Raw genomic sequence first — 24,706 nt, 5'->3', positions numbered from 1 at the left:
TTTAAACATGCAGCAGTTTACAGAAGAACATAAATAATGATTGCCAAATTAAGACACTTTAATCACTAACCCATGCACTCAGTGAGACACATTTAATCATTCTCTCATACAGTCAGTCATGCACCTACTAAATCCTTCATCCAGACACTTATACATCCACTCATTCTTCAATATGTAAGACATATTTTAACTTTACAGAAACATACAGTCACTGGGTGTTGTCATCAGTGATGTCATCAGTGATGTCATTTGAGATGTCATCAGTGATGTCATTTGAGATGTCATCAGTGATGTCATCAGTGATGTCACTGACCATGTCATGAATGATGTAATATGTGACATCATTAGCAGTGGATTGCGGGTCCGCGATATATAGTTAGTGCATCTAACTATATATGGAATTTCAACGGTTTTGTGCGAGTAAAATAAGGTTTTTTAAATGCTAATCCCTAACTATATATGGTCTATAACCTATGGTTTTTTCAGTGAATATATATATATATATATATATATATATATATATCAGCTCCTTACAGCTCTGCTCAGCGCACCGCGCCAGCAATGAAGGAGACGGACCTGCCAGGTACAGCAAGATGCTAGTTTTATTTTACAGAGAACAGCTACGCGTTTCGGGCCAACTCACCTTTGTTCACACTGTAATCCTAATAAAATTGCTTTTGTTATATGCTTTGAAAGTGAACACACCTCTAGTGATGACATCATAAATCACATGATCATAGACATCAAAGAAATATTTACTTTTTTATCTCTCTTCCTATCTGTGAAGCTTAATTTTGCAATAGATAACTGTATAAATCCCATTTGGCTTCAAGAATATTGTTTAAATATTTAAAAAAACAATTATTTATCTGTATAAATACATATATAGTATATTGCACAGACTATTATATAATATTATATTTCTTTTGATTGATTTATTTCAATTTTATCCTTAGTGAAATGTGCCTCAATGGTATATATTGTCTGTCATTTTACAGGTTGTATTCAAACAAGTTTTGTTATTTGTTTTCAGACGAACCTTACTGAATTGAAAGCTTTTGTCAATCCACCAATTGCTGTCATCAATGTTACTGCTGCTGTGATGCTTCTTCTTGCACCAAAAGGCCGAATACCAAAAGACAGAAGTTGGAGAGCTTGCAGGGTCTTAATGGCAAAGGTACATTAATTGAGTTCGAACAGCATTACATTCAGATATAGCCATGTGGAGGTATGAATGTCTCAAAAGGGATTATCCCAAACCAGTCAAATTAATTTTCAGCTGTATATTTGAGAACATTTTAAGTTTAAATGTTATTTATTATCCATAGCATATTGAAATAAATCCTGAGTTCAAAATAAATTCACTTTAAAAAACCAAAAAGTAAAAGTAGCTCTAATATTACACTTTAGAAACAATCATGTTATGTATTTTGGACTTTAATGCAGAAATAAGGAATGATATCAGGTTATCTTTTCATCTTGCTACTTCCAGGGAAAATGGAAAGTTTTCGGTGACAGTAGGTGGAAATCAAGATATTTTCCAGATCCATCCAAAACTTAAAAATAAAATAGTGAACCAAACAATACAATAGCTCTACCTTAAACCTGGAATTAATTAATTAATCATTATGACATCCTGGAGCGGTGCAGACTCACCGGCCCTCCACTTTGCAGGTGGCCCATTACGGTCTGTGTCTGGTGAAGTTCAACCAATCACAGCTACCACTGCAGAAGCTGATGGCTTCAATTAAGGTTAAGCAAGCAACTTAATTTCAAGACACTGGACATGCTTGCATGTTGTGCTGTCCGCCCATCCACATGCATAGTGTTCATGTATGAGGTACAGGAATGTCTTTGGTCTAAGCACTGACAAAGCTTCCACTATGCCCCTATCTGCTCTCACCATTGTCTGAGCTTGAAGGACAAATGGTCAGGCTCAGCCAAAGTTGGGACACAACAGGATCTAGTATAGAGAGGCCATTGCAGCCAGCACGTATTCCTCCTCAAGTTGTTAGGGTGCCAGTATGTCAGAGCTAACACAGATCCAGATAGTTTCTCTCTAACATAAATGTTATTAATTTGTTTCTTGCATTTTGTTCTGCACTCATCTTATTCCGGACTCCCAACTTTAGAATGTTTTGGGTAGATTTTGGTAGAGGAAGTAGGTTTCACCTGACACACATTCCATCCATTGCATTTTTCATCAGGTTGTTGACATCAAGGTGTATGCATGAGGTTTATCCTATTTGGATGCTACACCATAATTTGCATTGCTGTTTGTACATTTCTTGGTTGCTTGTTAATTTCTAGTGTCATTTGGCCAGATCTCTCTCTCATAAATACAGTAAAAAGTAAATAAATAGGAAGATTGCCTACAATCTACTGCACGTGAATTCACTAGCATTCAAATCAATCATTGTACCAGTACAAGAACATATTTTTCAATATAAACTGGAATCTAGTGGTGTGCCACTGTTTGTCACAATTAGTATCCCAAATGGCATTCTGATGATGCATTAATCATGCCCACCTATTGACCAAAGCACCCCACACAACAAATTCTGAAAACCCTTAATTAAAAATATCCTACATCAAGCCAATTCTACCCTTGAGAACCCAATAAATTACAGACCTGTAATGAAAGGTCCATTTGTAGCAAACTGTTCAAAAAGCAATGTTTATTTACATCTCAGATTTCCTTGAAAAGGATAACCTATTCACAACCCAACAGACAGGTTTACAACATAGAAAAGGCACTGCATCAACAATAATATCAATCTGGGAAGACCTCTAGAATATAGTAGACTCCAGCCATGTTGCTGCCTTCTGCTTGACCTTGCAGCAGCTTTTGACAATGTAGACAATAACTTCTAATTAAAAGACTGAATGACACAACATCACAGGGTATCAGTGGTTGCTGGTGATCCCTGAAAGTAGTGAGGCATAATACTTGCCACGGGTTCACCTCATTGTTTTAAAATTTTTGCCTTGGATGCCCTCACACACAAATGTACTCATACATTTGTATTCACTGAAGCTCACCCATAAACGCACTTGCACACACTCTCACTTTAATAATCACTAACCCTCAATGACAACTTTTTGTGTACAGGCGCTCTGATTAGAACTATTGAGGTGAAGGTGTTCTGCTCCCACCTTGTCTGCTCTGGAAGGAATGTGGTTGGCATTTTGTCTCAAAGAGCTTTATACATATATATATGTATGGGAAATTAAGTGTTGGCCTCTCACCATAGACAATAGCGTTGTAAGAAATGCTGTACTTGGGGGCTCCTCTGAGAAGGAGGTCTACACCACCCGGGCCACTGCCGCTATCTTCCCATATTGAAGGAATTGTCCAGCTCCCAATTCAGAAGTAGTTGTAGCATCCTCCCTCGTCAGGAACCTGTCATAACTACACAAATCCCCCATAATGTGGCATCTTCCGTCTTTTCAACATTGGACGGACATGGAGTCTGCGATTATTTTAAAGGGTCTTATAACCCACAATGGCATGTCTGGGGCATAGGGTGCCTTCCGGATTATTCTCCTAACTGTGGCCTCCCACACTCTTGCAAATTATGTTTGGGAATTCTTTTGGGATCGCAGCACCCATCATGAGTAACTCAGGAATGGTAGCCCCCATGTAGCTGCCTTCCAGTAGTTTCTTTTCCCCAGTTACTATCCTCCTCCAGCCATTGAACTGCCTGTTATAATTGAGCCGCTATATAGTAATGGTTCATGCAGGGAATCTCCAGTCCTTCATCCGCCAGTTTAAATTGGAGAGTTCCTAGGTTCACCCGCTTATATTTGTAGGCTCACAGTAATTCCACTATTAAACTGTCTAACAATGTAAATATGACTGGGATTTTATAGAAAGTATGCTGTAGGGTGTAAAGGCATTGGGTAGTATTATCATTTTTATGATTGCCACTTTTCCCATCAAGGAAAGAAGCAGGGACTTCCAGAATCCCATGGAGGCACAACCAACTTGCTATTATTCTCTCTATATTATGCTCCAGGAATAGTGAGAGTGAGTGCAACTATTGACCACTAAGATACATTATACCTTCTATTTTCCATGGCAGACACACCTCTGGGTGGGCCCCTGATGGTTCATGCATCAGTCTCCCAATTGGAATTATTTTTGATTTCCCAAGGAGCCCGGAGAACACTTCCAATTTTTTCAGCTCATTTAATAGTATAGGCACCACAATATATATAACAATGGTACCCACTGGAGAAATCCCGAGTGCATCCCCATTTTCCAGATGGCCGCCCAGATGTATTTCCACTCCAAGTCGAATGCCTGCTCCATGTCTAGCATTGCCAGAGGGCAGTCCTTCGTCATTAATATCGGGGCATGCCAAACATGTGCCAGCCTTCGCAGGTTATGAGTAGTGTTCCTCCTGGGTATGAATCCTGCCTTGTCCGGATGAACCAAACGTGTCATGTGAGGTAATAACCTAGCTGCTAAAATCCCGCTAAGTAATGTATCATCTAAGTATAGGAGTGAAATCGGCCTTTACTGGGTTTTTATCTGGTTTAAAATCATGGAGACTAACGCTTCTTGCATGGACGTAGGCATTGTATATTTCTCCCTTGCCTCATTGTATACTTCTAACAGTTAATCGGCTAGAAGCAGCGCATATCTCTGATAAATTCAAACCGGGAAGCCATCACTGCCTGGGCATTTGTGTTTTTAAGGAGATTGATAGCTGATAATAATTATTCTGTAGTTATAGGGGCTGCCAGGGCTTCTGCCTCCGCAGGTTCCAGCTGAGGTATTTCTATGTGTTCTAGATAGGACTGTAATATTTCTGTGGGTGCGTTGGACTTAGTTTGATATGCATTCTCTAGATGCTGGGCCAATATGTCTATAGTTGCCCCATGGCTACAGACCAAATTCCCATTCCTGTCTTGTAATTTCAATATTGGGAGGAATGTGGATATTTTTTTATTCAATCTCGCTAGTAGGGCCCCAGACATAGCTCCTTTCATATGGAGGCATTGCCGATATGATATGTATTTGTTTTTTCTACCCTACTCCATAAAGTCATGAGTGTTTCGCGTGCCACTCGCCATTCCTCTAAGGACTGTGGATCTTTGTGTATGGTCGCTCCCAGAGTACTTAACCACTGTTCCTATCTATGAATTTCTAGTTCCAATTGCTGCCTAACCCCACAGGAAGTTATAATAGCTACCCCTCTAATCACAACCTTTATTACCTCTCATCTCAACGCCTTGCTGGATGCAGTTCCCCAGTTTGCAGTGAAATAAGGGGTGAGAGCCTCCGTAATGGCAGCAGCAACCAGAGGATTTTGAAATGCTTCTGCCAGAAGGCTCCGGAGTGGGTCGCCGGGTGCCCTGATCCCTCTGTTAAGCTCATTAGGAGAGGAGAATGGTCTGACAGATATCAGGGTAAGTATGAGATCCCTACCACTCCCAGGGACTACCCCATTGAGATGCAGCAATAATCCAGGTGACTAAATGTGTTCATTGCAGGGGTATGACAGGAGATCACTTGTTTCCAGGGATTACACATTCTCCTCTCATCTCTAAGTTGCATCCCATTAAGGAGGTTTAATTATATTCTGTTTGAACGAGGTTTGAATTCTCTCTGGGTGGGTCTCTGTCTAGGCATGCATCCAAGACTATCAGAATTGAGGGCATAGACATTAATCAGACTCATCTTCTTCCCCTCCTACTTCCTGTGTGTGATCATGTATCGCCCCTCGGGGTCTGTTGCATGGTGTAGGTTCAGGAATGGGACCCCGCGTGCCACCTAAAAGAGTGTCCCTGTGCTACTCCGGAGTAGGATGTGGCATATATCTGGCCCCTCCATCAACGCCTGAGACATGGGACCGCTACACCCCATAAATGCATTTCCTGTAAGCATGCAATCCCTACTTTATAAGGTTTCAAAAACTCTAGCATCCTCCTTCTCTTCTGATAATTGGCCATGCCCGTCCGTTCCATGTCAAAATTATCAATTCATTGGCCCCCTTGTTTTTTGTACAATTCCTCTTAACCATTTTTTGTCCTGCATTCCATTTGCCAGTTTCTCTCCTCTACAAACTCACTAATACTCTCCCATAAGTGGACTCTAGACACTCTAAACTTGATTGCTGTATAAATTCCCCATTGAACACAACTGCAAAATCCCAATTCTCCCCATCGACAGAGCATTGTTGTAAGTCTCACTCCCCCCATATAATGTAGGATATCAGTCTTCAAATACACCCTAAACCACCCTCCCCAAACAGTGAATCCCAACTTTTCTTGTCTTAAAGTTAGACTAGAGGCGCTCTCCTCTCAGAGTTCTTGGATAAAAACCTGCTGGTTGGTTACTGTGCTAGAGGCCCCAGCCACCAAAGAGGGTGCAAGGTTGAGACCTTTTCGGTCTCTCCTCAGGAGCGGACCTCTGGAGGGGGTGGGTGTTCTCTCCCCATGACTTTCATCTTTATCAACTTTTGTCTCTGTTAGTCTTACTTGTATACCATGTCCACTCTACTACATGTTGTTGTCTCTCACCTTTACTCGTTTATGAAACCTTTGACCATATATCTCTACGTCCTTCTGCTGAACCCCTTTGTGTTGTTCATTCATCTGGTTCTCCAGACCACTGGGGTCATGTCCTGTATCTTGGGTCACATTTTCCGATTCCTAAACTGTTTCTGTGTCCGAAGCCTGCATCTTCTTCTAGATTCTTCTCATTTGTGACTTCTGCCTTGGGCCCTTTCATCGCTCTCGGTTTTTATCTCCTGTTGTTGATGCTCTGGATGACTCTGTGAAGGGGACCAGGCAGGCATCTGGAATCCCAGTCACTTGCTTCTGCGGCTGACTGAAAGAATAGGGTTTCACTGGTTGTTTCCACTATCAATTTTACTGAGAATAACAGGCAATATTTCGTAATTAGATCACAAAGGCGTCGTTTGACATTTAGGAACGTCTTCCTTTGTTCCTGAACTCAGGTGTAGTCGGGGTATATCGATGTGGATGACCTTCAAATAATAGTGGACCTTTCATGCCTATGGTCTGCAGGATTGCATCCCTGTCCCTATAATTGTAAAACCAGGCGATGAAGGCTCTTGGGGAGAAAGCCAGTAATCTGTGTGCTCTCTCTATGTTGAAGAACTTTGACAGTCGTTTTGGGGCTAATTCTTTCTAAATCCACTCTTCTAGGAAGAGCTCGGCCGATGGGCCTTCAGCTCGTTTGGGAAACCCACGAATCGGAGATTGTTCCTCCTAGATCTCCCTTCTGAGTCTTCCGCTTTTTCATCCATGTTCACTACTCTATTCTGGAGCGCAATGACGGTGTCCCTGAGGGTTTGCAGTTCCATTTGTAGTGCATCTCCATTTTCCTCAGTGGTAGTTACCCTGTCCGCCACCTTCCGCGTATCACAGCGTAGTAGGTTGACGTCAATGGCCACTGCATCTATTCTTTGCACCATGTCCTCGCGTGTAGGCTGAATTGCCTGTAGGACGTCTAGCAATGAGGTGGGGTTCATTTGAATTCCAAGGGTCTTCATTATCGCCCCCTGTCATGCTTTCCACCTGAGTCACTGAACCCTGTGGGAGGGGCAACGTGTAATTAATAATTTTGTTAGCATTCAACTTAGCGCCCTTATCCTTCACCATGGTTAGAGCGTGTAAGGTTCTTATGTGGTGTCATCATTTTCCTGTGATTGGGTACGACTCTCTGGGATAAACTTATGAGACACTCATTCGACCTTTCATTAGGATGACTTTCCGATTACGTTTCCTGTGTGCTTAATATTTCTATGTACAAAGCTCTTGGTAGACTCCTGGAGTAAGTAGCATATATTCTACTGCTTGGGGCCATACGGTTTCTAACAGTTCCCTCTATGTGTTGTACAGCTCTTCTAGTCTCTTACTTAGCATCAACACCTGCTGTACTCCTTGGCAGTTAGTCACTGTGTTCCTGCCCCCATTGAAGAACCTTCTTCCATTTTAAATGACGGAATGATGCATGAACGCTGCCCTTTTTTTTTTCTGCATCAGTGACCGGCCACCAAACTGTGTTATTGCTTGTTGTACGGCGGGGCTAGCCCCCCCCTGCTTCCTTAGTTTAATTTCTCCACTGGAGGCTCGTCGATCTTCTGTCTCTAACTAAGCCTCCTCTGTAGCATCCCTAACCATCTAATCTCTCCAGTTTACAGGGCTTTGGGTTTCTTTGTTTCGGCCTCTTCACTGGCCCCGGACGCAGGACGGGCCACCGCCCAGCACTACGGTAGGTAGCGGCGCAGACCCCTGTTTCCTCAGGTTCTCAGTGGGATCGGTGCAGGCCACCCCCAAATTAATGCGGCTTCTCGGGAGCACTGCAGGGCGCAGGCTGGGTGCAGCCCCCCAAGTCCCGGCCACCCTGCTCAGCAATCTTCTGTGCCCTCTGTTAGTAGGCCTCAGGCTGCCTTCTCACCTGTTGTTTCCAGGCCTCGGAAGTTGGGTCCAGGGTCCCAGACGTCCACCAGGCCTAACCCCCACGTCACGGTCGCCTGAGTCAGCCGACTCAGTTCCACCAGCTGTCTCTTGTTCACAGCCCGACACTTCCTCTCTGTATTCTTCACTGCCCCGGAGGAATCGGCCAAGGCAGTTTGCAGTGCCCCGTCCACTTGATCTCCAGCCCGCCTTCTCTCAGTTTCTGGAATTCGGTGGTCTCCTTACCTTCATGTCTTCTCTGGCTCCAGGTCCCCATCTCCAGGATCTGCTTCTGTGAGGCCAATGTAGTCCTGCTATCTCCTCTGCCCTGCTTTCAAGAGTCCTCTCGGCTCCAGGAATTCCAGAGCCTCCTGGAGACTCCCTTAAAGTACGTGGCCTGGCATTGAGTGGCTCATCATGTAGACCACTTCCAGCTCCGCAGGGCCCCTCAGATCAGGGGATGTTGCCACTCCCGAATTCCACGGATAAGCAGAGATAGTATTGCTTCATATTGCGTGGGTTAATTGTCAGGATTAAAGGAGGATATTGGCTAAGTATTCTGCTGTTGTGGGGAGCTACGGCAAAGACGTCTACCCGGCCATCCAGACAGCCACGCCCCATCAAGCCATCACCTTATCTACCACATCAGACCTTGTCACAGATTATGGATGTGTTGTTTCTAACCTTTTACTTCTACTCTCTTCTAAAGTTTTTATTTTGTTATGATATTCATGTTGTTCATCCTCCATTTCAAGATCAGTTCTTGTGGTTTTCACTCCATCGTGATTTTTATTCTTTCTGTGTCTGCATAATTTGATTGACAATATCAGCAGCATTATGCAACAAAGAGATTGACACTAAAGATCTCAAGATGGAAATCACTAATCCATTTTCTAAGTTTACCAACCAGTTGCTAACAGTTGACAATCTCTTATGTATGGTTTACCAGGCACCATCTGCATTTAAGTCTTGCAAGTCCTTGTTTAAGTCATTCAAGTCCTTGTTAAAGGCAGTAATGTTTTGGACTTTTAACAATCAGCAGACTATGCCATTCTTTGCCAGAAGGACATCAAGGGCAAGTCAATTTTAAATCACAATCGATCTTATTGATATAATTTCTTCATCTACAACAAAAAAAACAGATGTACTGTTAGTGAGTTCATCAAAAATAGTACCCGCTTTCTTATTTTCTGACAGTTTTATGCTACTCCTACTGAAGGTATTAGAACTCCAAATATATTGCACTTCTGTTCGTTCTCACATTTGTATCCAGTAATTCTTCTTTAATTTGCTTAACATGATACTTTTCTGAAAAAACTATTCCCAAATTACAACTCCATACCATTCTTTCGGCCATTTATAATGAGCACTCTCCCCACAAATATAATACACTCCAGGGAAAACAGTATCTACACCTTCTAAATATCTTACCCAGTTTTCATGCATTTCAAATGTACGTTTATACTTGCTAAGTCCTACAAAAACAGTATTAATATTTGATATATACAAAGATTACCTTTGTGTTGTCAGTCTAGAACTAATGAAACCTTTCCATCTATAATTATATTTACTCCTTGTGGTAAGCTCCAAGCAGTTAATTTAGGCAATACATTTCTATTATTTGCTACTTTATCTTGTCTACCTTCCACTAAATGTATGAAATAATTTTCAGCTCTCACTAATTTACATGTTAGCTTAGCTCTAAGTGCATGAGCTATGTATAAAGATTTAGTTGGTCAAAATATGTTACTCATAGTTTCAACTGTTGAAGATTCGAGATGCAGATTTAAAGGATTAAGCAGAGGAAGTTCAGAAAAGATCTGATCTTGACTAGAGTAATATTATTGCAATTTTTCAGTACCATGAAATAAGCTAACACACTTCAAGAAATTCCATGTGTTCAGGTAAGCTACAGTAAGTTACACGCTCACCAACTGATGAAGGTATTTGCATACAATTGACTCTCATATCAGCTTCGTTGATGAGTATATTCAGGAAAAACTCTGTCAATTCACTGATTGGTACATCCAGATTAGAATTCAAATCACCCACAAAGTTTGATTCAAGGAGGTTCAGGTGGACTCTAATTGTTAATACAATGGGTGTAGAACTCTCTCTCCCACTGATTGGCAGCCAAATAAGTCAGTTCAGGAGATGAGTACCGTTGATTTGGTACCTTAGCATTTTGTGACCTCGCAGCTGTTTGCTCATCATCTGTATCACTTTGATCTGATTGTTCAAGACTTTCAGGCATAGTTGGTGGCAATCGCCCTGCGGTCAGACAGCTTCTCAAGATATCACCTCTTCTGGGGCAATGGTTCCCGGGTAAAAATGCTTTCTTACTGCAGTAGGCCCTTCATTAGGATCTGTACCTCTCAAAGTTGATTCTCTTGGCTGTGACCCTTCGTTGCCTACAGTTGACTCTCTCTGACCCCCCTCACCCTCCCCCTGGCCAAACAAATGCTGTCCCAGCAGTTTGCTGGTCCCCAATAGCTTGACTAACCTGATCCCTTTGTACAAGTGTGGCTTGCTTGTACCCAATTCGAGAGACCTCCGCACTTCACAGCAGTATAGTTGGGTAGGATTACCTGGAACGGCCCCCTCCAATGAGGTTCCAAACATGATTTGCGCTCGTATTTCTTCACCATTACGCAGTCACCTGGACTGAGATCGTGGCACTGCTCCTGGTGGACCATAAGGGCAGCTTCTCCAACATAGTGAGAAACCGAATGTACCACATCAGTGAGGCATACAATCCAAGACCATATCATCCGTTTTGTTGACTAGAGCATTTGTAGAAACAGCTAGCCACCCGATTGCATTTCCCATGATAACCTAGTAGGACAACAATTCTGTACTTCCAGCTGGAGTACTTCTCGAACTCTGGGGTCCGACTCAAGAGAAGCCGGAAATCTGACCCTCTAGGTCAATTCCCCGAACATTTATTTTGCCACAGTCAAGCAACCATTCCTATGAGTAGGATAGGTTTCAACACAGTTTGAAAAAATGCACGCAAGAGCAATGCATGTCTTAATCCATTGCAAAGGGGCATCACTATAAAGTTAATTTGCATCTGGTTGAAAGGACCTGCAGATTTACCAATGTGACTTGTGACAACCTGTGTTTTAACCACACCGGTTAGAAAAGGTGCATCATTGCATCTCTCCCAATATGTGCGGGACATTGTAGTGTCTTGCGATTGGTGACAATGAGGTGTCAGGCAACACTGGTCTGCCATCAATGTAAACCCACAAATAGTCTTCCCTCTTGGTACAACCTACTTGCAACCAAGTCTGCTGTTCTGCTTCTGCAACCTCATCCTGCAATTTCGCCATCACTTCCCAGGCATCTAGAGCGGACAACAAGAAATAACAAACTGTGACATCGGAAGTGTATTTCAGTATTTCTTCATTAAAATATGTTCATTCAATGTACAGTACTGTAATGGCTGCCCTTTTCTGGCTCCTTTAAGAGGGAGAATGATGGAGAGTGACTCCAGTCTATCACCCCCATAGCATAGGGATTATGACTATAGACAGGATCCCTGCCTTTTATATAGTAGAGTATTTTCGTGTCCCTTTTCTTAGTGTAGGGCTTGTGAATTTAAGTTAGGGGATAGATACATAAGTATTAATCATGATTTGCCCATTTGCTAAAGTGTTAGGATATTTTCCATGGAGTTGCGCATATTGCGGGCCCTGTAGGCCTTAAACAAGACAGACTCCATCTTGCTCTCTGCCTGGTAGCTTGAGAGGCCTTCTAGGTCAATTGTAGTGTTTTAGTTTCAAGCTGTTGTTCGCTTGGAGAGAACCGGCTCAGGCTGGCCCTTATCGAAGGAATGTATTTTTCTCCACACCGAAGACACAACTTCAGGCCGGCCGGCTGGGAACGTGTCCTTGGTACGGGGAGGTACAAGAATTTGGTGGGCGGCAGGTGGCTGACCGTAACTTTCCATGAAGGAACGGGCTTTGATATTAGCGAAGGTGTTAGTCAATCGTCAGTCAGTCCGTAGGCGGCATTTAGCCGTTAGCATCTCTGCCATTAATTATTCCATGGCGGACAGTCGCCATCTTTGAAGTCCGAGAAAGATTTAAGATCGAAACTCTCTGAGAAAAACTGAAGGAGAATTAGCGCGGAGCGCACTGAAACAGAGAGAGAGAGAGAGAGTAGTTAATAACCAGCAAGGTTCCGGTGGCCTGGAGGGAAGCAGACGAGGTTGAGCCTAGCGGTGCAGACGTGTACTTGTGACGGCTGGGGTGTGACTGCGAGGCGAGCCAGGACACCGAGACGAGAAGGGAACCTAGATGACTGCTGAGTCCCGACTTCACGTTAACAAGGTGACCTCCGCCCTTTCTTTAATAAGCGCGCATTTTAACCTTTACCTTTTCTTTGCAGAAATTATGTTGCATAGTATTGTGATGTATGTTCCTTGTCAATAAATACCCTAGTTCTTAGTGAACTAATGCGTGCCTGGTATTCTTGTTCAATCCTGATACACAGTATTCCTAGGCGGTTTCCATTTATATGAATGGATGAGTAATCCCACTCAGGTAAGAGGTGATCACATAAATAGGGAATAACGTGGACCTTTGATGCCAAGGATAGTAGGCACATTAAACTATTTGGAAACCATACCAAATCTTATTATTATAGTTTTATCCCAAGTAGACAAAGGAGAAATTGTTCCGATAAGTGCTCATAGGAATGTGGTCGTCGTTGATATGCGGCGTTAGTGAGAACGTTGGGTAGGATACCAGCGTGGATACCCACAGGATTGTGGCTTGCATAAGTGAGAGCGTCAGGGGGGATGACTGGCGTGTAGGTTTGCCGGATTGCGAACCGTTTGGAAAGGAGAGCATTGGGTTCTGCAGGCCCATGTGTAGACGCACCGGATTGTGTGTCATATCTGCCCTGGGGTAGATCAGTCTGGGTCGGAGTGGCCGTGAGACTAACTGATATGAATAAGATATTGTAAAGATTCATGCATGTGTATTGCTATTTCCCCATCCTTAGGTACGACCCATATATATATATATATACCTATCCATATCCATTGTGAACACGTTCTAAGGAGGGAGGTGAGTACGTTTTGGCTGGGTTATCGGGGCCCCTAGGGGCTGATCCCATCTAAGCGGAAAATCCGGCCATTACAAGTACCTTGCCCGTCTCATCAGCATAATGGTTGCCAACTGTTACATAGTCAGTACCTTGCAGATGAATGACACATTTCAAAACAGCAATGTGGGCAGGCAATTGTAGGTAATGCAAAAGGCTCCTCACACATTCTCCATTTCTAATGGGAGAACCAGAGGACATCATGAACCCATGCTGTGACCACAATTGCCCACAGTCACGTACAATTCCAAAGTTATACTGACTATCTGTACAAATTGTAACAGGGGTCTGTTCTGATATGGTACATGCTCTTGTCAGAGCTATGAGCTCTACAACTTGTGCAGAAAACACTCCTTGCAACCATGATGCTTTCACAACACCTCCAACTGTACTCACAGCATAAGCAGCTGTTGGATTTCCTTTGTTGTCTCTGAAACACGAACCATCAACAAACAAAACATGTTAAGATTCAGGCAACGAGTTGTCAGAAATATCAGGTCGCAACTTGGTGCAAAATTCAGTCACATCCAAGCAATCATGCTCGACCTCATCAATCACACTCTTATTTCCAGGCAACCACATCAAAGTAGATGAATTCAACACTGTACACCTCTTAAGAGTCACATTCTCTGCACCCACTAACATTTGCTCATAAGTAGTGAAACGACTATTGGTCAGGTACTGTGTTCAAGTATGAGTCAAAAGTATATGCCCTGATTGGGGCAAAAATACTGTCAGTGTTTGATCCATGACAATACCTTCACACTGCTCCAGACTCACATATGTAAATGCAACCGATTTCAAATATCCATACAACACAGCAGCAACAAGATTAAGTGCTACTGAGAAATAGGTGATAGGCCTGCAATTTCTTCCATGCATTGGAGTCAACACTGAAAAAGTGTAGCCTTCTCTTTCACTGCAAAAAAACCTGTTGTAATCAGGCTTTCCAAAAGCTGGTGCCCTGCAGCTCTTTGAAAACAGTCATGCAACTGTCATCCCCAGGGTACCAGATTAAACGCCCCTTTGTGCTTAAACCTCTAATTTTGGAATTCACTGTCATCAATATCCCATCATTCCTAAGAACATGCAGACTTCCAATTGGGTAGCTGGAGGATTTATATTAAGAATCGATGAGATTCTTTCCTGTGACACTTTCCTCGTTCCATTCTCAAGAAGATGTCGTAAGACTGCACTTCTGTTTTGCAAAACTGGATCATGGTCAGGGATACTTTATGTCTATTTTGTGCAAGATGGTTCCACAAAGCAATAGTGTCAATTTTGCAAGCTTCCTTTGTAGTTGACCCATTCAATAAGCCATCCATTTACTGCACCAACACTGATTCAGCATTATCAGAGACCCAAGATTCTTTTTGAGTATCTGATGAAAAATTGAGGAGCTTTCCATATACACTAGTGGGACTACTGGACCATGCCAAAACACAACTGAGAAAATGGAAGGCAACATTTTTTTGACTAGCTTCATGCAATGGGGTAGAAAAGAAATACTGGCCCAAATCAATAACTGCTGAAAACCATTCCTCTTCAAATTGAATTTGAAATAAAATCACAGCTGGATTCGGTACCACAGGACAACATGGAAAAGCAATAGAGTTAACACTTCACAATCCAGCACAATACGATACTTGACTTTCGGCTTCAGCAAGCCCACAATGGGAGAGTTACATGAACATCCCACTATTCATGCAATAGTATCTGTAGACAAATTGTATTGTTGGATTCTTGGGAACTCTGCACTGGGTTTAACTGTAATTCGGACTGGGTCAACACCTTTAATTATTGCAATATCTTTACATGTAGTCCTAGACTTTACGTAGCAATATGCCTCTCAATTCAACAGGTAAATCCTCACTCGTCAGGAGAGGTTACATCCCCACATCTGATTTCTGTTGAGCAAGTTTAAAAACAGCCAAATATTGTTTGTAAAATTCGATTCCCCTGGGTGTGCAATAAATTGAACCATTTAGATTACATAGTAGATCACGTCAAAGCAGATTCACTGGACTTGTGTCACACACCACACATCACTATCAAGCCTTGAAGGATCCTATATTAACTGTAACTGGTTCCTGAATTGGGGTAGACAACTTTTTATTTGTCACTCTTATAACTTTGGAGACTATTTGTTTTGAGCGGGGTACATTTGGAACCTCTGTTGTTCTTACAGTAGAACAGGTAGCACCAGTGTAGACAAGGAATGAGATAGGATTCCCATCTACTTCTCAATCCACATAAGGACCACTCTGGTCTACCTCTAAAGCTGTGGCAAGCATGCAATTCTCTACCCCCCTCCCACCCCCCCAGACCCCGTCAGGCTAATGGGTCCTAATCACTGTCCTCAAATTAGATCAAAAACTGCTGTGCTGCATTCAAATTCTGAAAGGAATGTCTATTCTTCTGCTGATTTTGATTCACAATGTATCTTTGTACCTGAACATTCTTTAATGGTATTCAAGTTTGGAGCATTTGTATTTGCTGTGATACATTAGAATTCTGTATTCTCTGTCCTTGAATCTGTGGAGTCTTTCCCATGTTAGTCCCTTGAAACTGTGCATATTTTACATTCTGCATCTAATTCGCTGCATTATTCATAACAGACTTAACACTTGCATCTCCAATGTCCAAATTTTCCACAAGCATGACATGGATTTGTCTTCTTCAAAAGCAACTCATCAATACCAGATCTAGAATCTACCGGATTACCACAACCTACATCTGGGGACGGAAAATTCTGCTGTTGAAAACCATTAACACCCTGCATCGTCAGAGCTTGATTATAACCTCCCTGTACCTCTATTGTATTATCATAACCCATCTGATTTTGACCTTTTTGCATTGCTCTTATCTGGGCAATCATTAATTTCTCATTGAGCTTCTGGTGCTCTGTCTCAATTTTGTTATCACAATATTTGACATAATTCAAAATCTCATCCAGTGTTTTTCTCTACCAGAAAAGTAATTGTGGTCAGATCATGTTCGAAATCTCAGGTCTTAAAACAAACACAAACCTGTAAACAAAATGTCCTGCATCATTATCTGCGGCATTGTCCATTGTTGAAAGCCTGTACTAATCTCTTGTAAAATGCATGTACTGATTCTTTCAGTTGTTGGGTCGTCCTGTCAATCTGCAACCAATCAATCTCTTTGTTGGAAATTTTAGTCTTCAGTTGATTTATTACCTTCTGGTATTTCCTTATTACCACTGGAGATGATGCTCCTGTTCTAGGATTTCTTTCTGGTTCGTAAGCCACTCCACAGTAACCATGCATTTCACCCCTAAATCTCCCGAAACTACAATCTCAAAAAGAGTATTCAAATCAATACACAAAACCTTTGAAATCTTCACAAATCATTCAATTTCTCTGTACTATTCCATAGAGTTTCCTCTCAATTTGGGGAAATCATTTGTAAAAGGCATAACATCAGTTCTTGTCCAGGGTACATAAGCATAGCCTCCTCCAGATACTTCTCTCATAGGGAGCATTTGTACTTTCCCTACTTCACCTTCAAAAAATCAGATCGTCACTGCACTCTACCTCGCTGTTTTTCTGTCTTTTTCAACCATCTACCTTCACGCTTTTCTCTTTCCTCTCATTTTCTGATTAATACCATTAGCTCTTTTATCTGCACTTTCTTTCCTGGTGCCCTCAAGTTCACAATGTCTTTGTCAGTAAAATCTAACCTGTATGATTTTTGAACAATGTTTGAATTTTGAATATTTATACCATGTTTCTGTGCCAATTCTACCAATCTTTCATGTGTCAAATTTGCTCACTTTGTAACTTTTTTTTACAGAGAAACAATAGTTCCATCTCCTGGTCTTGACAGGCTAAGAGTCCCTTGATCCTTTCTTCTAATTCAACTTTTAATCTTCTCACATGCATGAGTGCTCTATTGTTCTAAACAGATTTTTGGGCCATACTTCAGTCTGTAACCAAACTTGAAGTAGGTGCTAAACTAGAAATTTAAGTTTGCAGTGGAACTGAATTCATAACTGAAACTGGAACTGAAGCTGTAACTATCGCTGGTTCCTAATTATTCAGAGTACTATATCATTTGAGCTATTCTTGAGGAGTAGACCCTGACTGCTTTCTTATATTATTAAATCTAAGCTTTCATCATTTAAGTTTGCATTCGTTCCATATTGCACATTTAGTACGGATGTATCTGGAACTGAAATACCCATTGGCACAATCATGTCAGAAGCTTGATAATTCATTTCAGGAGGTCCACTCTGTTTTAGGCAATAAAAAGGTGTAAACCTCTACACAATTCTTTGTGTTGGATCCAATTGTGTTTGATTTGGGACAGCATTCATATCTGCAGCATTATTAGTTTGAGTTGGAATCATATGTGTATGAAGCAGTGATCTTGCTGTCTGTTCTGAAGAACTCCCCCACACTGCATTTTCTCCAGTAAGTACAGTCAAATTGTAAACCGTATTTACTTGTAATCCAGGCTTGTAAAGGGGCACAAGAGATCCAATAGTAAGGGGATCAGTCAAAGTGTCTGGAGTAGTTGAATCAATTAAGTTCATAGGAGCTAACATTTCTGTTCTCCCACTCACAGAAGAAAATAGCATCAATTCCTTTGGTGATTCAGGCCTAATGGGAACATTAGGTTTCTCAACTGTACTAGCATGTGTCAAGTCTCCACTCTGTGTCTAATTGTAAAGTGATGGGTGATTCATCAATAAATCATCCAAACGTTCATCATCTATATCACTCTCCTCTCCTCTCCTTCCTTGAATCAATTTTGTCTGTCTCTAAATGCTTCTTTTTCTCTCTTCTCTTGCCCTTAGAATCTTCCTCAGCCTCTAGCACCGATTACAATCATGTTCTGTGTGTTGCATCTGCTCTCCACATTTTCTGTTGAGCATCCAATCTAGCTTCTGCTAATGGTCCATTTCTTTTCTTTAAATATTGTAAAATCCTCTAATTAAATGTTCCATAACGAGAGATCGGTATGTCTTAACTTACTCAGTACATTTATGCCAAAACATGAGCCACACAAACAAATGATGGATGGCATGTTGAACCAATCAAACATTCTCCCCTAGTCAAGAGTTCTGGGTTAAATCCATCATTCATTTGCTCACCATGCCACCACAGTTTGTACCCAGCCATATTCAAATCAGTCTTGAACCAGCTCCTCATGGGAACAGTCTATCCCAAACTGTCAAGCAAGGTTCTCCTTGAACCAGAAATACGTATCCTGGGACAGGTTTCTGGGTATTACTCCTCATCAGCCAGGCTACTTTGAATCCAAGGGCACAGTGAGCAAGGGTCTGTGTCTGGGCATACCCATCCCACTTAGGGCAAAAAATGATATGCAAACAATTGAAGGAAGGAATGCAGAACAAATCAAACATCCACCCCCAGTGAAGAAATCTGGCTTAAATCCAATGTTCTTTTGCTCACCATGCCTCCCCAGTTTGGATGCAGCCATATGCTTATCAATCTTGATCCTGCTTCTCATGGTAACAGTCTAGCCCGAGCTGCCAAGCCAGGTCCTTCTTGATCCGGAAACAAGCATCCTGGGAACAGTTTCAGGGCATGACCCCTCATCAGCCAATCAGCCAGGGTAGCTTGAGTCCAGTGGCACAGCAAGCAAGGGACCCATACCTGGGCATTCCGATCGCACTTAGGGTGAAAAATGCTATGCAAACAAATGATGAATGGAATGCTGAAATCGAGCCACATACATGGATTTAACCCTTTGTCCATTATGAAAGTGTATCCTGGCATACCCTCAGGTGGTGTTTTTACCTTTGCTTTGGCAGATATGGTTACATCTTTCTTTACTAATTTCTGCAATGACTTGAAAAATTTCATTTGTATTCCATTCTGTATTAACAAATGATTTATGTAAATCCAGGAAATTTAGTCAACCAATCCCAGTGTGGGTTTACAACAATCACAGCACTCCACACTGTGACGTCAATCTCGCTTCTCACAGCAACTCCCCCTCCATCACAATCTTCTCTTGCGTGTTTTTCTCTAAGCAAAATTACAATGCACTGCAAATAACAAATAAAATTGTCTGCTCCACTAAAAGATATTCACTCTCACAGGGTAAGTAAACTTTTTTATACTCCTGCACTTCAAATTAAAACCTCAACTGTCAGGATTTCACCCCTAATTGATATAGTTATTCCTTGTGCACCTGTGATCAACCTTACTAGCCATTTACCACTAACACACAAAGAGAACCCTTACCAAGGTGTTGTCAATGATGACTCATGACCAACACCACGAAACAGCTAACAACTTACTAAGTGTCTTCTACACTGAGGCAACCCGTAGGTAAATATCAAGAGATCTTATCCACGACGGACCCGTTTATAACTTCAGCTACGCACAAAGTGCCACAACCATAGATGAACTTTAACCATGTAGACTTTAACTACTTCAATCCGCTCAACAACACACAGCCATTTCAAAAACTTCAATCTTAAGCAAAAGTGATAGCAATGCACCTCCCTGTTAATACACTCCTTTGCTGTTACTCGTTGACTCTATCCGGAGATATATACCATCAGCACTCCATTAATCCTTCTTTTTGAAGAACAGAACATTTAGGACTCCTTTGACTTGGGCAAAAGATCATCGGGTGAATCTTTCTCAGTTGATAGGAGGTAGCCAAAACACCATATTAGCTGTCCAAAGAGGACCATTAATTGACAGCTAACTCAAAATTTGAGACCAGGTTTAAGTACATCCCTCCAAAGAACATGCTGTAGAAATAAAGAATAATAACAGGAAGACCCAACCTCCTGACGAACTTAAGTCAGACTAGAATTATGCAGACTAAAAGCTCCGCAACAGCAGCAGAGAGCAAGAGAAGTGATACTTGATGTTCTGACTGAGCTCGCTGATTCTCCCTACAATCCATTTTAGTCATCAGTAAAATAGCACAGTTTAAAGTGAAGAACCAACAAGACTCAATAATAGACTTATACAGATATTAAATCATTCTGGTTATTGTACTAAATATTTAAGATCCAAAGCAATAATCAATCTTTTGAGAATTTCAGTTAAGAATATCACAGCTTGCATTAAAGCGCCAAACATTTTGGCAAGGCTTTATCGGATGTTTTTTTTTTTTAAAACTTTATTTTTGTCGCAGACAATGATAGTATATAACAGTTGCGCCGACAGTTACAAAAAATCAACAACATTATGGCCAATTACATACTGCTGTGTACACGGCCCTTCAGCCCACAACCCGAAGGCCGGGCGGCGATAGGTGGTAACAAGGAAGCCAGGTCTTGGACCTAGCCATGTAACTGCGCGGCAGGATATTCTAATCCGCTTTTATTTTTTCTTTTATACAGATTACCCCCCAACTCCCCAATGGAGCCCTCCCCCCAAAACTTCGGCATTCGTGACTAAAACATGTGTACACAGGTCGTTCACCTCATTATGGCACTCCTATCGGCAGAAAAAGCAGCGATCATTACGTATATTAGGCAGGAAACTTGCAGATACCAAGACACAATTCCTCTCAGGTGCATCCTACATGTGCGTGTGCGGTCAGACACTCCCCTGACTCACTGCCTATCCTCACCCTCCCCACCACCCTCATCCTCAGACCCTGTGTCCCCGGGGGTGAACAACTCCGCACTCGTTCCATCCGAGTCCTCGGCTGCCTCTCCCACCTCTCGCATCATTCTCCACGCAAGCAGGTCGTCCTGCAGCTTCTCATCCCTACGCACTGTTTGCATAAAGGTTTCCTCCGCCAGGGTCCATTCCCCCACATCTCTAAGCCACTGTGACATCTCCGGGGCCCTCTGTCCCATCCATGTGATGGCCACCCTCCTCCTTGCCAGTACTAAAAGCAGTTGCAACATCTTGTAGGACAAATTACACTTCCTGGGCTTGGGGACTAAGGCTAACAAGCAGTGAAGGGGGGTCAGCTCCATCCGGAGGTCAGTAACCTTATGAATGTGTGCCACTACTGATTGCCAGAAGGTGCGAACCAGCGGACACTCCCACGCCAGATGAAGGAATGACGCACCTGACGCGCCACACCTAGGGCAGTCATCGCGCTTGTCCGGGGCAATACGCTTCAAGGTAACCGGAGTCACATAAGTTCGGTGTAAAAAGTTAAAGTGGGTCAGTTTGAATCGTGCATTGCACGACACCTTCCGGGTGAGGGTACCGATACGCTTGCGCTGTGCCGGGTCCAGCACAGTTCCCAGGTCAGCCTCCCAAGCCGCCCACGCCGGGGGCACCGGCGGGGTGGAGTCCAGCCGCATGGCCGAGTACAATAGGGTTATCAGCTTCCTGCCCCTACCACAGGAAAGGATGACATTGAGGGTATGGGACACAGAGGGCGCATCCGGGAACTGCGGCCAAGTGTCTCGAGCCAGCGCATGGAGGCCCCTGTACTGTAGAAATTGGCCCGCTCCAAGACTGAACGTCTCCGTCGCCCGTTCGATAGATAGAAACGTGTCGTCCGGGTAGAGATCCGCCAGCAGCTCACACCCCCCCGCTCTCCATTCATGGAATGGCATGTGTACCTCCATGTCCACCACTGGGGCCATAATCCATATCGGCAATTCCCTGTGGAAGGGGGCCCTCTGTAGGACTTTTTCCACCACACGTTGCCAAATGGCTGCGGTGTGGCGCACTATATACGGCAGTGTCGCGTCCGCTCCCCTGCCTCGCATCAGGGCCATCTGTACTGTTCTTTCATCCGCGCTCCCCGCGAGGAGCCGTAGCTCCCAGGAGTCCGCATCCGCGAACCACCTGGCCGCTGGCAACAGCTGAGCCGCATAGTAATAGAGGTCGAATCTCGGCGCCTCCAACCCCCCCTCCTCCCAGCTCCGGACAACCGTGCGTAAAGCAACCCTACTACGCCTGCCCGCCCAGAGTAAGGACGTAAGGAGCGTATTGAGAGTGCGGAACAACCGCGGGGGAAGTGGGCACAGCGAATTCTGCAACACATATAGCACTCGCGGCAGCATCACCATTTTCGCCACTGCCAGTCGTCCCATCAGGGAGAGCGGCAACGTGTTCCAGAATGCCACCGACTGTTGTAGGGACCGCACCACCCTGTCCGCATTGCGGGCCAGCAATTGTTCGTCCGACGACGCCACCTATATCCCCAGATAGCGGAAGGCCTCCCATTCCCATCGCAGCCCCAGGCGTGGCAAGTCCCCGCGTGCGTCTACATCACATCCCGCTAGGGGGAAGACCAGGGACTTCCCTGCATTGATACGCAGGCCCGATGCCGCGCCAAAACGGTCCAGTATCTGAAGCAAAACCGGTAGCGCTTCCTGCGGAGATGTTAAATAAAATAGAGCATCGTCCGCATACAAGGACACGGTATGGACATTACTCCCCACCTTGATTCCCCATTGGGCCATCGTGGTGCGGACTTCCACCGCCAATGGCTCAATCGCCAGGGCGAACAGGAGTGGCGAGAGGGGGCATCCCTGGCGGGTGCCTCTCCCCAACGCCCAGTCCTCCGAGCGTGCGGCCCCAAGTTTGACTCTGGCTCGAGGCGCCCGGTACAGTATCTGGATCCACTTGCGAAACACGGGCCCCAGTCCCACCCGTTGAAGCACCTCCGATAGGTACCCCCAGCTAACCGTGTCAAATGCCTTGGCCAAGTCTATTGAAACCAGGACCTGGGGGTCCTCCCTACCGCGCACCTCATGCATAATATGGGTTAATCGCCGTAGATTCATCGCGGTGTTGCGTCCGGGGATGAACCCACACTGGTCCTGGTGAACCAATTGGACCATGTACGGCGCCAACCGAGCGGCTAAGAGTTTGGTCAGGATCTTGACATCCGTGTTAATCATTGTGATAGGGCGGTACGCCGCAGGGTCATATCCATCACCTCCCGGCTTTAGAAGCATGCAGATCTCACCCTGGTACATTGTGGGTGGAAGAGCGCCCTCCTCCAGCGCCGCATGAAAGACCTGGAGGCGGAGGGGGCCAAGGACATCCCCGAATGCGTGGTAAAACTCGGAGGGAAACCCGTCTCCCCCCGGGGATTTCGCCGTCGGTAAGCCTGCCATCGCCACCCGCACCTCGTGGAGTGTCAAGGCCTCATCTAATTCCTCCGCGGCCTCTCTCGGAAGGGCCGGGAGAGTCACTCCTCGGATGTAAGACTGATAGGATGCCTCCGTAACCAGCGGATCCGCCGTATACACCTGCTGCAGGTGTGTTTTGAGGACCCGCAATATACCTGACTCCGAATGGACCATGACTCCATCAGGGCCCCTCAGGGCCGCTATCTGAACCGGGGTCGCTTCCTTCCTCAAAATCCAGGCCAATAACCGGCTGGATTTGTCCCCCTCCCTGTGGAGGCGCTGTCTAAATTGACCCAGCGTGTATCTGTCGAGGCGCGTAAGTATATCATGCACTTGCGCCTGGGCTTCTCGCTCCAGGGCTTGTTCTGGGTCCCCAGGGTTCGGTGAGGCCTGCCGAGTCCGCAGGGAGACTTCGGCCTCTCGCAATTCGCGGGTCAGCTGTCGGCGGACTCCGTAGGTGAGAGCCATGCACTCACCCCGTACCACTGCCTTCAGAGCCTCCCATTTCATCAACAGGGGCACGTCGTCTCCCTCCCAATTCAGGTCTACGTAAGTGGTGAGTGCAGTCTGCACATGATCTCTGCCCAACGGGTCCTGTAGGAGGTCCGCGGGCATCCGCCATGTACGAGGGTGGCAAGGCTGGTCGACGTCCTGCGTAGCGCACAACACCGGGGAGTGGTCAGACAGGAAGCGGGCCAGGTGGGTGACCTGTAGGGCGTACGACGCATCCATATTTGCGGCGAGGACCCTGTCTAGCCTGCTATGGGTGTCGTGTGTAGGGGTGTAACAAGTGTACAATTTCTGTGACGGGTGACTCTGGCGCCACACATCTACCGCTCCCAAGTTTGCCATGACCTCGCGCAGTCTCGCCGTCATGCGAGGCTTCGTCCCCGCTCGGGGAGGATGCCTATCCAGGACCGGGTCCAAGACGCAGTTGAAGTCCCCGAACCACAGGAGAGGGCTGTCCACGTCCGACACCAGGACGTCTTGCATTCGTGGGTAGAAGGTCGCGTCATCTACGTTAGGTGCATATGTATTAAGTAGCGTAAAGTCCCTGCCATTCAACAGCACCCTCAGCAGCAGGTA

General features: G+C 44.4%; 1 protein-coding gene across 1 annotated transcript in view; it reads left to right on the top strand.

Moving 5' to 3' along the window:
• The window catches only part of DNAH11 (dynein axonemal heavy chain 11), a 3,435,931-nt gene that overhangs the window by 2,280,509 nt on the left and 1,130,716 nt on the right, over positions 1-24,706 (top strand). The window contains exon 60 of the mRNA XM_086939827.1: positions 1,034-1,177. Coding sequence (XP_086795953.1) covers positions 1,034-1,177 — 144 coding nt within the window. The remainder of the gene's footprint in view (positions 1-1,033; positions 1,178-24,706) is intronic.

Source organism: Lissotriton vulgaris, chromosome 10 (assembly GCF_964263255.1).
Source record: "Lissotriton vulgaris chromosome 10, aLisVul1.2, whole genome shotgun sequence".
NCBI lineage: Eukaryota > Metazoa > Chordata > Amphibia > Caudata > Salamandridae > Lissotriton > Lissotriton vulgaris.
This window is presented reverse-complemented; position numbering and strand designations above follow the sequence as displayed.